The sequence below is a fragment of the Lupinus angustifolius genome, chromosome LG13 (assembly GCF_001865875.1).
Source record: "Lupinus angustifolius cultivar Tanjil chromosome LG13, LupAngTanjil_v1.0, whole genome shotgun sequence".
NCBI classification, from domain to species: Eukaryota; Viridiplantae; Streptophyta; class Magnoliopsida; order Fabales; family Fabaceae; genus Lupinus; species Lupinus angustifolius.
In genome coordinates, this window is record NC_032021.1 from 5,720,787 (window position 1) to 5,733,377 (window position 12,591).

Consider the following 12,591-nt stretch of genomic DNA (forward strand, 5'->3'; position numbering starts at 1 on the left):
TCATATCCTGGAGTGCTGCAAAGAGTAGAATGGTTAATCCACAAGCTGAAAACTGAATTGCATTAAACCAATGTTTTAAATTGCAACCCGCAACCCCGTGGTTGCAATATTACGGTTAAGGAGTCTCCACGATAATTCATTTGAAGTCCTTTTAAGTTCACAGCAGAGGATAGATCATTACATGGATCATGGTCTTTTTTCCCCATATTATGTATATAGACTAATCATTGGAAAATAAGTTGCAAGTTATGTCCTTCAAATTAGTGATAGTTTCTAGTTTAATTCTTCTGTTATTCACAAGGGGATGATCTTCATAGTATTAAGGTCACATTTACACATAAGCTTATTCCAGCATCAACATACACTTACTGCATTCAATAATAAATACTAAGATTGAAACAAATTGAACTAGCATTTATAGAATTCATGAGGCTATAGTTTGAAATGGCTACTAGCTGAAAATGCTTTCCAACCTTGGCATGGTTAAAATGGCATTATCATGAACTTCATAAGCAGAAAGTGAGATGAGTTTCTTCTTTACCTTCTCTAGTGATTCCAATGTGTTGCCAAAAGTTGTAGCAGTGATAGAAACAAGCCCTGGGTTTTGGCTATTGAAAACTGAGACAAAAGTGGCATCTTGAAAACCATGATTTAGAATGAAGTGAAACAAACCCTTAGGGAACACAAAAACATCACCTACACTAAGAAACTCTTGGAAAACTTGGTTTTTGGTATCAATAAATCCAGCAAGCAATACACCTTTGGTAACAAATATAATCTCAGTAGCTCTAGGGTGATAATGGAAGTTTACCAAGCCATCTTCATCAATGTCGATTCTCCCGATCGCGAGGCCGAGAGTATTAAGGCCAGGAAACTCAGCAGCAGTGACAATTTTTATGGCTGCACCAAAAATATCTGTAGAACCAGGGTTGCTTAATTCTGAAGTCCTGAAATCCTGAGCAGTTATATTAGCTGAACTTTTGCAGGGTAGGCCATTGATGAATATGGTCTGCATTTTCGGTGAAATTGCTGGGCAATTGTCTTGTATATTATCATAGTCTGATAAGCAAAGTTTGATGTTGGTAAAGGTAATAAAGAACATAAAGAAAATGTTAGCAAAAGATTCCATTTTTAATCTACACTTGTTTACTATTTTCTTGTACCTTTTTGTTTGCATTGTTTTCTTCAATTTATATGTATATAAATGTTTCTTGGGGTTCAAGAAATTCTAGTTATGACAACCTTGGAGTTCAATTCTGGCTTTGCAATGAAGTGTAATGTAAGAAGTGTCTTTGCTTGAAACTGAAATAAAGACTATTCAATTGATCATTCAGTTGGTTTTATGTCCTATATACCAAAGTTCCAAAGTTATTTTTGAAGCTTGAAGGTTTTGTTATATGAGATTCCATGCGTAATTAAGATACACTATCAATTTTTAGGCCATGTTTCTATTTTAGATGGAACTGCATTTCAAGGAGGAAAAAATCTTTATACTCACTCCTCTAGTATTTTATTAGTTAAGGCAAAATTATGATAGTTAACTAACAATGCACATTTAAAAGATGTTAGACTCGAATATATCGTATAAAGATAAGTTCTTGAGAGTAGTCAACCTTACTTAATAGAATCAAAACTTTGTTGTTTTTGTAATTTCTTTAGAACATTGGTAGGATTCAACTATGCAAATCATGTTTTCTCTCATTTTCTACATAGATACCATGAAATAAAACTTATATTATACACATACAAAATGTTAGAAGTTCTACTGATTATATTTAGTGACAAATGCCTTAACCTTTTGAATTGTTTTTGGTCATACCTAATATGACTTGGGGTTGGTTGATCATTTTATAATTTCTCTTCATCACAGGATAATTCAAAAAAAATTAAGAAGCCTCAGCCCTGCTAGGATAATCTCTACTTTAACCTACCAGATACATCACCTTCTTATCTTGAAACAGAACAAGAAATTAGAGTAGTTGGCTACAAATTAGTATGACAAATTACATAGTTATACTTTGAGCAAGATCAACATAAAGTGTTTTACATATTGATCTAGTGGTGTAAGACCCCGCTAGATTCTTAGGTTGATCAAAAGGTTAATGGTTTAATTTCTGTGAGCGACATCTAAAAGAGATTAGTTCCTTACCTAAAAGGCCGAGAGATAACCTTTATAGTACCAAAAAAACTCATCACCCCATCTCAGTACCAAGATCATTATTGATTATATCATCAAAACCAAATATATGATCATAATATCCCATTCTTCAATTTAAAAAATGAAACTTGACCATACAATTATATGATAACCAAATATATAATCATAATATCATATTCTTCAATAACCAAGGGCCCAATGAATAAGTTGTTTTAAAATTTGAGATTCACCTTCTATGTCATTTTAGGTGTTAAAACTATAATTTGATGTCTTTGTTAAACAAAGTGGTTCACATTATAACAATTTAACTAAGTTTAAAATCTATGTATTGACACTATAAATCTATGTATTGACACTATGTAAAAAACACTTACAATATATTGATATTAAATTCTTTTAATATTGTTTTAGGACTGGGGGTTTTAGATTTGTAAAGGGGATTTTGAGATTGATGTTATTTGATATGAAATTGAACACACCCAAATGTTTATGATAGTGCTAGCAAAGATTTTATAACATAAGATTTGCATGGAGTGTTGATTGAGGTAAATGGTGGTGATGTGTTTCAAGAATATAAGAAATAGAATTTAATATGATACACACGAAAATCTTGAAGAATTGAAATGGGTAATATTTTCCTCGAATAGTTTGTAGAGAAAAGAAGAAGACGATGTTTGTTTTTTATTTCGACCGTGAACAATGTCGTTTCGCTTTGTTGGATTTGAATTTACAACGTGGAAATTTTAGAAATTTTTATATGTTTACTTAATGTGCCACATATGCAATTCTTGCTGTTAACAGACCTCAATTGATGGAAGGACTAAGGAAGGTCACAATGAAGAAAAATGTGGTTATGTTAATAATTTATTTTATATGGATAAATTTTTTTGGTACTAAAGTGGATGACTTTAGTATACATGAAAATCTTGAAAAACCAAAATAAATTTTACGCTTGTTTTTTGGTATGTTTTAGGAGAATTGTGATAGAGTCCAGCCAGAGCACACTTCTAAGCCCAAAAGAGTGGTACCCAAGCCCATATGGCATAAAGATTACAAATTCCACTAAATAATTGTGCTTAAAAACAGGTTGTCAAGTATGTTGGATGTTCATCATTTGTACGATAGAAATTGCCTACAATTAGATATTTTCATCCATCTTCTCTATTTGAAGGATGTATTGAACCCTAGAAGGGGCAAGTAATGAATGAATTCTGTTTTCTGCAAATTATTTTAATTCCTTCCTTTAATTTTGTCTTAAGCATTGTCTTCAAATATTTATCATCCTAACATTTGGTGCTTTCATTTGATTCTTCAATGCCTCCCAAAGCTACTCAAAAGGATCCCGAGGATTCCCTTACCCAACTTCTAATTGACAAAATCAAGGAAAATCAAGAACAACAGGATGTTAGACATGTTGTCATCACTACTGTCCTCCATAACATCACAGATAAGCTGGCTGGTATTCACATTCTACCCTCTCTTCTAGCAGATCATCCTTTCTCACCGCTTCCACCTTCTTCTTCCAATATCACTCACTCTACTACTCAGCCACATATCTCTTCTCCTCAACCACCACTTCCACCTACACCCATTCCCAACACGTCCCTCCCACCATTCCAAATCCCAACTCACCACTTCCAACCACCACCTTCTACTTTTTCACACCAACTGCTTAACATAAACCAGCCACGCCCACCCAAACTACACCTCATTCCGTTTGATGGATCTGAACCCCTTGATTGGATTTTTCAAGCCGAACAGTTTTTTCAGCTTTATATGGTTCCACAGGAATAGCGACTTGGCATGGTTTCATTCTATATGCAGGGTGATGCACTTAGTTGGTTCAAATGGATGTTCCATAATTATCAGATGATGGATTGGCACTCTTTCACCAAGGATTTGGAGAATCGTTTTGGTCCATCTTCCTATACTAATCACCAGGCGGAGCTTTTTAAACTCAAACAACATACTACAGTTGCTGATTACCAAAAGCAATTCGAGAAACTGTGTAATCGAATTTGGGGTCTCTCTCCGGAAATTATTCTCAATAGTTTCATCTCAAGTTTGGTTCCTGAGATCTGGCACGAACTGGCAATTTTAAAGCCCAAGACCATCTCTAAAGCATTAGGCTTAGCCAAATTGGTGGAGGCTAAGGTGAAAGATTCCAACCGTGTTGCTGCCAGAACACCACGTTTTGGTTTCCAAAATCACCAACCCACATTTCCCAAAACTCCAACCTCAAATTTTCCTAGTCCACAAAACCCCACTCCTACACCGCCTATAACAATACGCCGTTTATCCACTACACAACTGCAGGAACGGCAAGCCCAAGGACTCTGTTACAACTGTGACGAGAAGTTTATTCCTGGTCACCGCTGTCAACCAAAGAAATTTTTCTTGATGCTGGATGATGATGCTTATTCCGATATTGTGGACACTATTACCGAGGAGATATTTGACCCCACTATGGATCTTCATGCCGATGAACTTATTCATTTTCACATCTCTGACCAAGCATTGGATGGTCATTTTTCACCAAAGACACTAAAGTTTTCTAGCTCTATTTATGGACATCTGGTGACTGTTCTTGTTGATACAGGTAGCTCCCACAATATATTGCAACTCACTTGAAACTTCCAGTCACACCGACGCCCCAATTTCCAGTCATGGTGGGAAATGGCGCCCATATCTACTGTAACGAGTTTTGTGATCACACACCCATTACTCTCCAAAATCAAGAGTTCTTGATTCATTTTTACTTATTACCCATCAAGGGGGCAGATGTTGTCCTGGGTATCGAATGGTTGCGAACCCTCGAACCAGTTACTTCAGATTTTTCAGTCCCATCCATGAAGTTTACAGTAGGGCAGACTCTAATTACCCTCACAGGCGAATCTAGCTCAACACCCCAACCCACAACCCTACACCAACTCACCCGACTACTCTATATAGAAAGTATATCGACTTTTCACTCAATAACTATACTTCCTTTCCACCTACCTGACTCCGCACACCCTAACCCTACAACTCATAAACCTCACAGACAAATCCAAACACTTCTCCAAACCTATGAATCTGTTTTTTAAACCCCCACTACTCTGCCCCCCCTCATCACACTCATATGACCATTTCATTACTCTCTTACCGAACTTAGCCCCAGTGAACTGCAAACCTTACCGCTACCCACATTCCCATAAAGAAGTTATGAGCTCTATGTTGAATGAGATGTTGCAAACCGGTATTGTGGTACCTAATACTAGCCCATTTTCTTCGCCAGTATTGTTGGCGCGAAAGAAGGATGGGAATTGGAGGTTTTATATGGATTACCGAGCTTTGAATTTTGTTACAGTCAGGGATCGGTTTCCCATACCGACTATTGACGAGCTTTTGGATGAGCTCGGAGGTGCGTCCATTTTTTCAAAAATTGATTTGAGATTCGGCTACCATCAGATTCGGGTGAATCCACCGGATACTCACAATACGGTGTTTCGCACTTTTGATGGGCATTATGAATTCTTGGTCATGCCCTTTGGACTTACCAATGCACCTTCCACTTTTCAAGCGGCCATGAACGACTTGTTTAGGCCTCACTTAAGGAGATTTTTTCTAGTCTTCTTTGATGACATTCTTGTTTATAGTGCCAATTTACATGATCATTTGTTGCATCTTTCTACTGTTTCGGCCCTATTACAGTCTAACCAGTTTTATGCAAAGAGGTCTAAATGCACTTTTGGGGTGGATTCAGTTGATTATCTGGGACTTATCATTTCTTCGGATGGTGTGCAACCAGATCCAAACAAGATCAAGGCAATGGTAGATTGGCCATCGCCTCAATCACTTACGACATTACGTGGTTTTTTAGGACTGACCGGATTTTATCGTAAGTTCGTTAAACACTACGCCACTCTCGCCGCTCCGCTCACCAATTTATTCAGACTTCACAGTTTTACATGGACATGAGAGGCTCAGCTGGCCTTTACAACATTAAAAGATACAATGACTAAAACACCAGTCCTACGTCTACCAGATTTCATAAAAGACTTTGGAGTCGAAACATATGCATCCTCAGTTGCGATTGGAGCTGTGCTCTTTCAAGAAGGTCATCCCCTCGCCTTCTTCAGCTGGAAAATGTCCAACCGCCACCAACATGCTTCAGCCTATGTCCGGGATATGTACACTGTAACTAAGGGTGGAAACAGGCCAGGCCAGGCCAGGCTTTGCCTTAAACAGGCCCAGCCTATATAGCACATAGGAGCCTGGGCCTGGCCTGTTAGCCTGTTTAAAAAAAATTCAAAGCCTAGGCCTGACCTGTTTAAAAGCCTGGTATGGCCTGTTAGCCTGTTTAAAGGCATATTATACTATATGCTTATGAAATAGGCTATCATGTCTACATTTTAATGGGCTTATAGACTTATTTTTAGTTAGGCTCATCTAATTCTAATAATTAAATTATATTTTTATATACATTTTTATATTAATATTACACATATATAATAATATTGCTTATATTAAAATAGTATAAATTTCAACATTCTTATATAATATAGCTAAATAGGCCGGCCTGTTAGGCTTTATAGGCCTTTTAGGTGGCCTAAAGCCTGACATGTTAAGCTAAATAGGCTTTTTAGAAAGCCTGAGCCTGACCTGTTAGTGAAAAAAGTCTGGGTGAAAAAATTCTGGCCTGGCCTAGCCTGTTATAGGCCAGGTAATAGGCTCCTGATAGGTGGCCTGGCCTGTTTCCACCCTTAACTGTAATAGAGGCAGTAAAGAAATGGCGTCACTACTTAATTGGACGTCCATTTACTAGTTAATTGGGTTTCAATTTGAAATCAAATATATAACGGGTACCTCTAATAGAGTGGTTGACGCCCTATCCCACCGTCACTATGAGGAACAACCCATTTATGCATCACTGTCTTCACCAATTCCGGCCATCTTGGAACAACTTCGTGCTTTTTACCTCACACCAGAAGGTAACACATTAATCACAAAAACAGAAACAAATATTAACATGAAAAAAGTTTCATTTCTCAAATTGCTTAATATTCTATGATCAGCGTATATACATACCAGATCGGAGTCAGCTCCGAAAATCCTTGATCCATGAGTTCCATGATTCACCATCATCTGGACACTCTGGACTTAAGCCGACATTAGCTCGTTTGGCAGCATCTTGCTATTGGCGCGGGATCTACAAACAGACAAAAGAATACATTCATCATTGTTCAGTTTGTCAGTATAACAAATACATACCGGCTAAAACTAGTGATCTCCTACAATCACTTCCTATGCCAGACAAAATATGGGCAGTCATTTCAATGGATTTTATCACCAACTTACCCATGTCTCATGGTCACTCTATCATATGGGTGGTGGTGGACCGACTTTCTAAGTATGCACACTTCGTCAGTTTACCCACCAAGTTCTCTGCCGAGGCACTGGCTGGCCATTTTTTGTCGGAAATAGTAAGACTTCATGGGGTCCCTCGATCTATTGTCTTCGACCGCGACAAACTGTTCCTTAGTTCCTTTTGGAAGGAGTTTTTTCGCATGCAGGGCACCAATCTTTGTTTTAGTACTGCTTATCACCCACAGTCCGATGGACAAACTGAGGCGGTCAACAGATGTTTACGAACATAATTAAGATGTTTTGCCGGTTCTCGGCCACAGAAATGGTTTCACCATCTTCCCTTGGTGGAGTATTGGTATAACACCAATAAACACTCTTCCATGAGCTTATCTCCTTTTGAAGTATTGTATGGCCGAGAACCCCCAACACTCACAGATGTATTGCACCAGTAGGGTAACCATGGCAACATTACAAATCTGTTCAAGAAAAGAAGGGACATCATGACAATACTCAAGCGAAATTTTCTCAAAGTCAAACAACGAATGATAGCTCAATCACAAACAGGGCGGAGAGATGTTACCTTTGAGATTAATGACTGGGTTCTTTTGAAGCTTCAGCCATATCGACAAGTCACCGTCGCAAAACGCCTCTCCCACAAGCTAAGTCCTCGATTCTTTGGTCCTTTCCGTGTGGTGAAACGTATTGGACCAGTAGCATATGAGCTCGCATTACCACCATCGGCTAGAGTCCACCCGGTCTTCCATGTTTTGCTTCTCCGGCGTTTCCTTGGTGATCCGGTCAACCATTATATACCTCTCCCACCAGGCCAAAAAGAGGACATATCGGTGGAAGAAATGAACAGTCACAACAAGCCACTATCGTTGGATAATAGAGGAGAAATTTTAGATGAAGGGAAAGACATGCAAAGAGAACTCACCCTCCAAGGAGTCTCAGATAAGGACGAAAGGCACTCTCCAGTTGGGAGTGAAAGAGTTGGCCATCCAAAGTCCATATGCCCACTTAATGCTAAGAATATTCATGATGTACCATCTTTAATTGGTGGAACACAATCACCACCGTTGGATGAATCCAACGTGACAACTTTTAAAGGACAAGTTATTAAAGGTGGTCCTTTCCGTACTGCACAAATCCACATGACACCTCCTTTATTTTCAAATTCTAGGGACCAACAAAAAGCAATTAAATAGGTGGAAAATTCTCTCTCCAAATCCAACGGGTTCTAAGAGGAGTCAAACGGTTATCTCCCTTCATCCAACGGTTCAACACAGAACCCAAGACTACTACCACCTATTGTGCAGAACACAGTTCCCAAGGCAACCAGTTGGTAACAGCCGTCTTCCACGGGTGACTCTTCCTTTTCTGTAGAAAGAGGCCTACCAATTTTCGTTGTGCCAATGCCCTCCCATTCCAGTACATAAACCCAACCTTGAGGACAAGGTTGCTCTTGTTGGGTTGGGCAATGATAGAGTCCAGCCAGAGCACACTTCTAGGCCCAAAAGAGTGGTACCCAAGCCCATATGTCATAAAGATTACAAATTCCACTAAATAATTATGCTTAAAAAACATGTTGTCATGTATGTTGGATGCTCACCATTTGTACGGTGGAGATTGCCTACAATTAGATATTTTCATCCATCTTCTCTATTTGAAGGATGTATTGAACCCTAGAATGGGCAAGTAATGAATGAATTCTGTTTTCTGCAAATTATTTTAATTCCTTCCTTTAATGTTGTCTTGAGGATTGTCTTCAAATATTTATCAGCCTAACAAATTTTTTTGGTACCATATATTTCATTATTGAATACTTACTTACAATGATGTAAAAACCATACCGCACCGGCTGGTTCAACCAGAAAATCGGTGAACCGGTCCCCTAACCGGTACGGTACAGATGTTGAACCAGTCAAGTACCAAAATCGGTCAAAAACTGGTCAAAACTGGTGAACCGGCCAGTATTTCACTAAACCAGCCGGTTTATACACATATGTTTTTTTGAAAAAAAAAATTTAAAAACTTAAAAACTCCTTACAAGATGATCCATCTTTCCAACCATTCTTCAACACTTCAAGACACATGCTTCCAATACATTCTTAGATTACACTTTTTGGTTCCTAACATTCGTGTGTAATCTCAATGACATTTGTGTAATCTTGGAATATTGTCTGAAGATAGGATTTGGTGCAAAACTATAATATCGATATGAGACAACTTTGACTCATTGGTGTTAAATGTTAAAACTCCAAATTTATTTGTTTTGTAGAGTGAGTTATGAACGTGTGTCATTTATTTATATTTTGTGGTTGTTAAGTGATACTTTTGGATTGATATATGTTTTGTAATTTAGACTTTGAATTTGTTAAAGACTTAAAGTTGTTTGTTTATGTGAATTTTGAGTAGATTATGAATATGGATTATAAATTTGAGTATCTACTTATTTAAAATTTTTTTTGTTATAGGTTTATATATATAAATATAAGTAAATATGTCTGTTTAACCGACATACGGTTTAATTACTGAATCATCGATTGAACTATTGTATTACTATACCAGTACCCTGACCGGTTTGATAACAGGTACGATTTTAACAACACTGCTTACTTGTGAATGATTAATCTTTATACAAAATAAAGTTACTCTAATATTCTTTTAAGTGGGAAGTGATGTTCCACCTAAAAAAATTCTAAAAAAAAGAAGAAATGATGTTTAAATATGATGAAAGTTCTAGTGTACTTTATGGCATGGAAGGATACATAAACTAGCATAGGGAGAGCCGTAAAAGTTAAATATATATGTGTCGCATATATTTTCATTTAGTATTTTTATTTAAAAAAATATTATAGTATAAAATTGTACATTTGTACAATTGAATAAAATTTATAAATGTGTATTAAATATTTGAAAAATATCTTTTATCATTTATATAACTAGGCTATTGAGTGAGTTTTAAACGGTTCTTGTGTCAAGGTGGAGTTCAAAATTAGTAGTTGAAGTTTTGAAGACTTTTTAATTATCACCTACATGAGAGAATTAACAAAAAGACAAATGTGTATTAATATTGTAAGAGTTTTATATATTGTTATTATATTATTTTTATTCATATTTAATAATCATTAACTTTCAGAAAAAAGTATTACAAATAAATATGAGATAATGTAAATATATAAGTGCAATAGATATTACACTCTAATAAAAATTAGTGTTAAAGTGATCCGGGCTCCGTTCTCGATCTTCATCCTTGGATATTCACTTTTCTAAACGTTTATTGTATCTTTTTACTAACTAATTTTGTAAGAATAAAAATATGGTAGTATTATTAATTAAGAGAGAATTTGGATAAACAATTTAATTTAAAGTGTAAATAACCCTACCAAAAGTTTATGATTATGATTGTAATCATATATGTTTATTTCAATATGATAAATCATAATTAAATGATAATGCTTAAATACCTTTCCCTTATGAAATTGGGCCATTCTGAAATTTGTCCTTGTATTTTTTTTTTTTTGTAGGTCCTCAACTCTAGTTTTATTCTTGATGTCAAATTTGGATGAAAAACTAATATGGTGTAACAAATATCACCTTAGCATTGCCACAACAATGACATATGGGCTATGATGACTAAAATGAAATAAAATCCTAATTTAAAGGAACTAAAAGAAAAAATAATTTTTATTAAAACAAAAATTCAAAAGTTTGATTTATGGGTGTGACATTTATTGGGAGAGGTAAACACGAATCCCAAAAAAAATCAATCCTTACCATAAAATGAGAAAATACTTCTGGTAGTATAAAAAAACATAGCCAATAGTATGTTTTGTCTAACTTCTTCATGCTAACCAAACTACATTCACCTTTCTCATCCATAACTCATTCTTTAAGCCAAAAACAACTCTACCATTCCCCGCTTCATCATTGAGTATCATCAAAGGATAATTACATCTCTATCACAAGTAAGAATCATCATCAAGAGACAAATATCATATAATAATAACACATAAAAGATAATATGTAATGATATTTCTATCACTTATATGCGTTGACTATTGCTAAAATTCATAACCGTTATCTATTAGTTGTCACTATCTTGAATATACATCTTCACATAAAGTTAAAATTTTATGGGGAATTTTGTCTTAAAATAGATTTTTGTTGAAAGTAATTAAAAAAATGGTTTTAGTCACTCTAATGTATATTTTTTATTTAAGTCCTTAGTGGCATAATCTTAGTTAAGTCACGTCAACATTTTTTATCTAAATTTGACCATGGGACAAAAACAAAATAGAAAATAAATTTAAGGACATACATGAAAAAAATAAAATAAAATATAAAGACAGATTTTAAAACGACCAAGAAAAAAAGTAATTTATACCTTATAATTTCAGTTACTCATTTCTTGATGATAATCATAAATAATCACTTCACCTTGGAAGTGCCCCTCCAACTTGAAGTGCAAAATCTTATTTTGAATACATATCATTGAAGAAACTTTATTCTTTTAATTAACAATGAGAGGTTATTTTATAGTGTAAGAAAATACACTAATTTTATTGTAAAGAGATCACTTTGTATCATGTTTGATAAAAAATGTATATAACATATGTAAAATTATCTAATGAACTAATTTTTTCTTAAAAATTAATAAGAAGTTAGTCCAATAATAAATGTTTCACTGGATCCTAAGGCCAAAAATAAAGGATTATACCCAATCACACAACTATAAATTATTAATTTTTTAACTTAAAATGTGAGAGAATATTTTTTATTAGCACAAAAATTACAAGGAAAAATTATTACAAAATAAATTAAAACAAAACTAAAATAATAGTATTGAAATAGAAAACTTTGATGACAAAATAAACTATTTATTATAGAGTTTAACATATATGGAGTAATATTTTACATATTTAATACATCATCTAATATTACTTTTATTTAAAACTTAATAACATAGTTATAAAAACCGTACCGTACCGGCCGGTTCAACTGGAAAACCGGTAAACCGGGCTCCTAACCGGTACGGTACAAGTGCTGAATCGGCCAAGTATCAAAACCGGTCAAAAACC

General features: G+C 35.3%; 1 protein-coding gene across 1 annotated transcript; it reads right to left on the minus strand.

The window, feature by feature from the left end:
* Positions 298 to 1,142, minus strand: LOC109325062 (germin-like protein subfamily 3 member 4). The gene has a single exon (XM_019557204.1). The coding sequence runs from the start codon at positions 1,127 to 1,129 to the stop codon at positions 452 to 454; it is 678 nt and encodes a 225-aa protein (XP_019412749.1). The 5' UTR covers positions 1,130 to 1,142; the 3' UTR covers positions 298 to 451.

Bases quoted from the DNA above. Each gene is read 5' to 3' on its own strand.
- LOC109325062 (XM_019557204.1), bottom strand. From the start codon at position 1,129: ATGGAATCTTTTGCTAACATTTTCTTTATGTTCTTTATTACCTTTACC.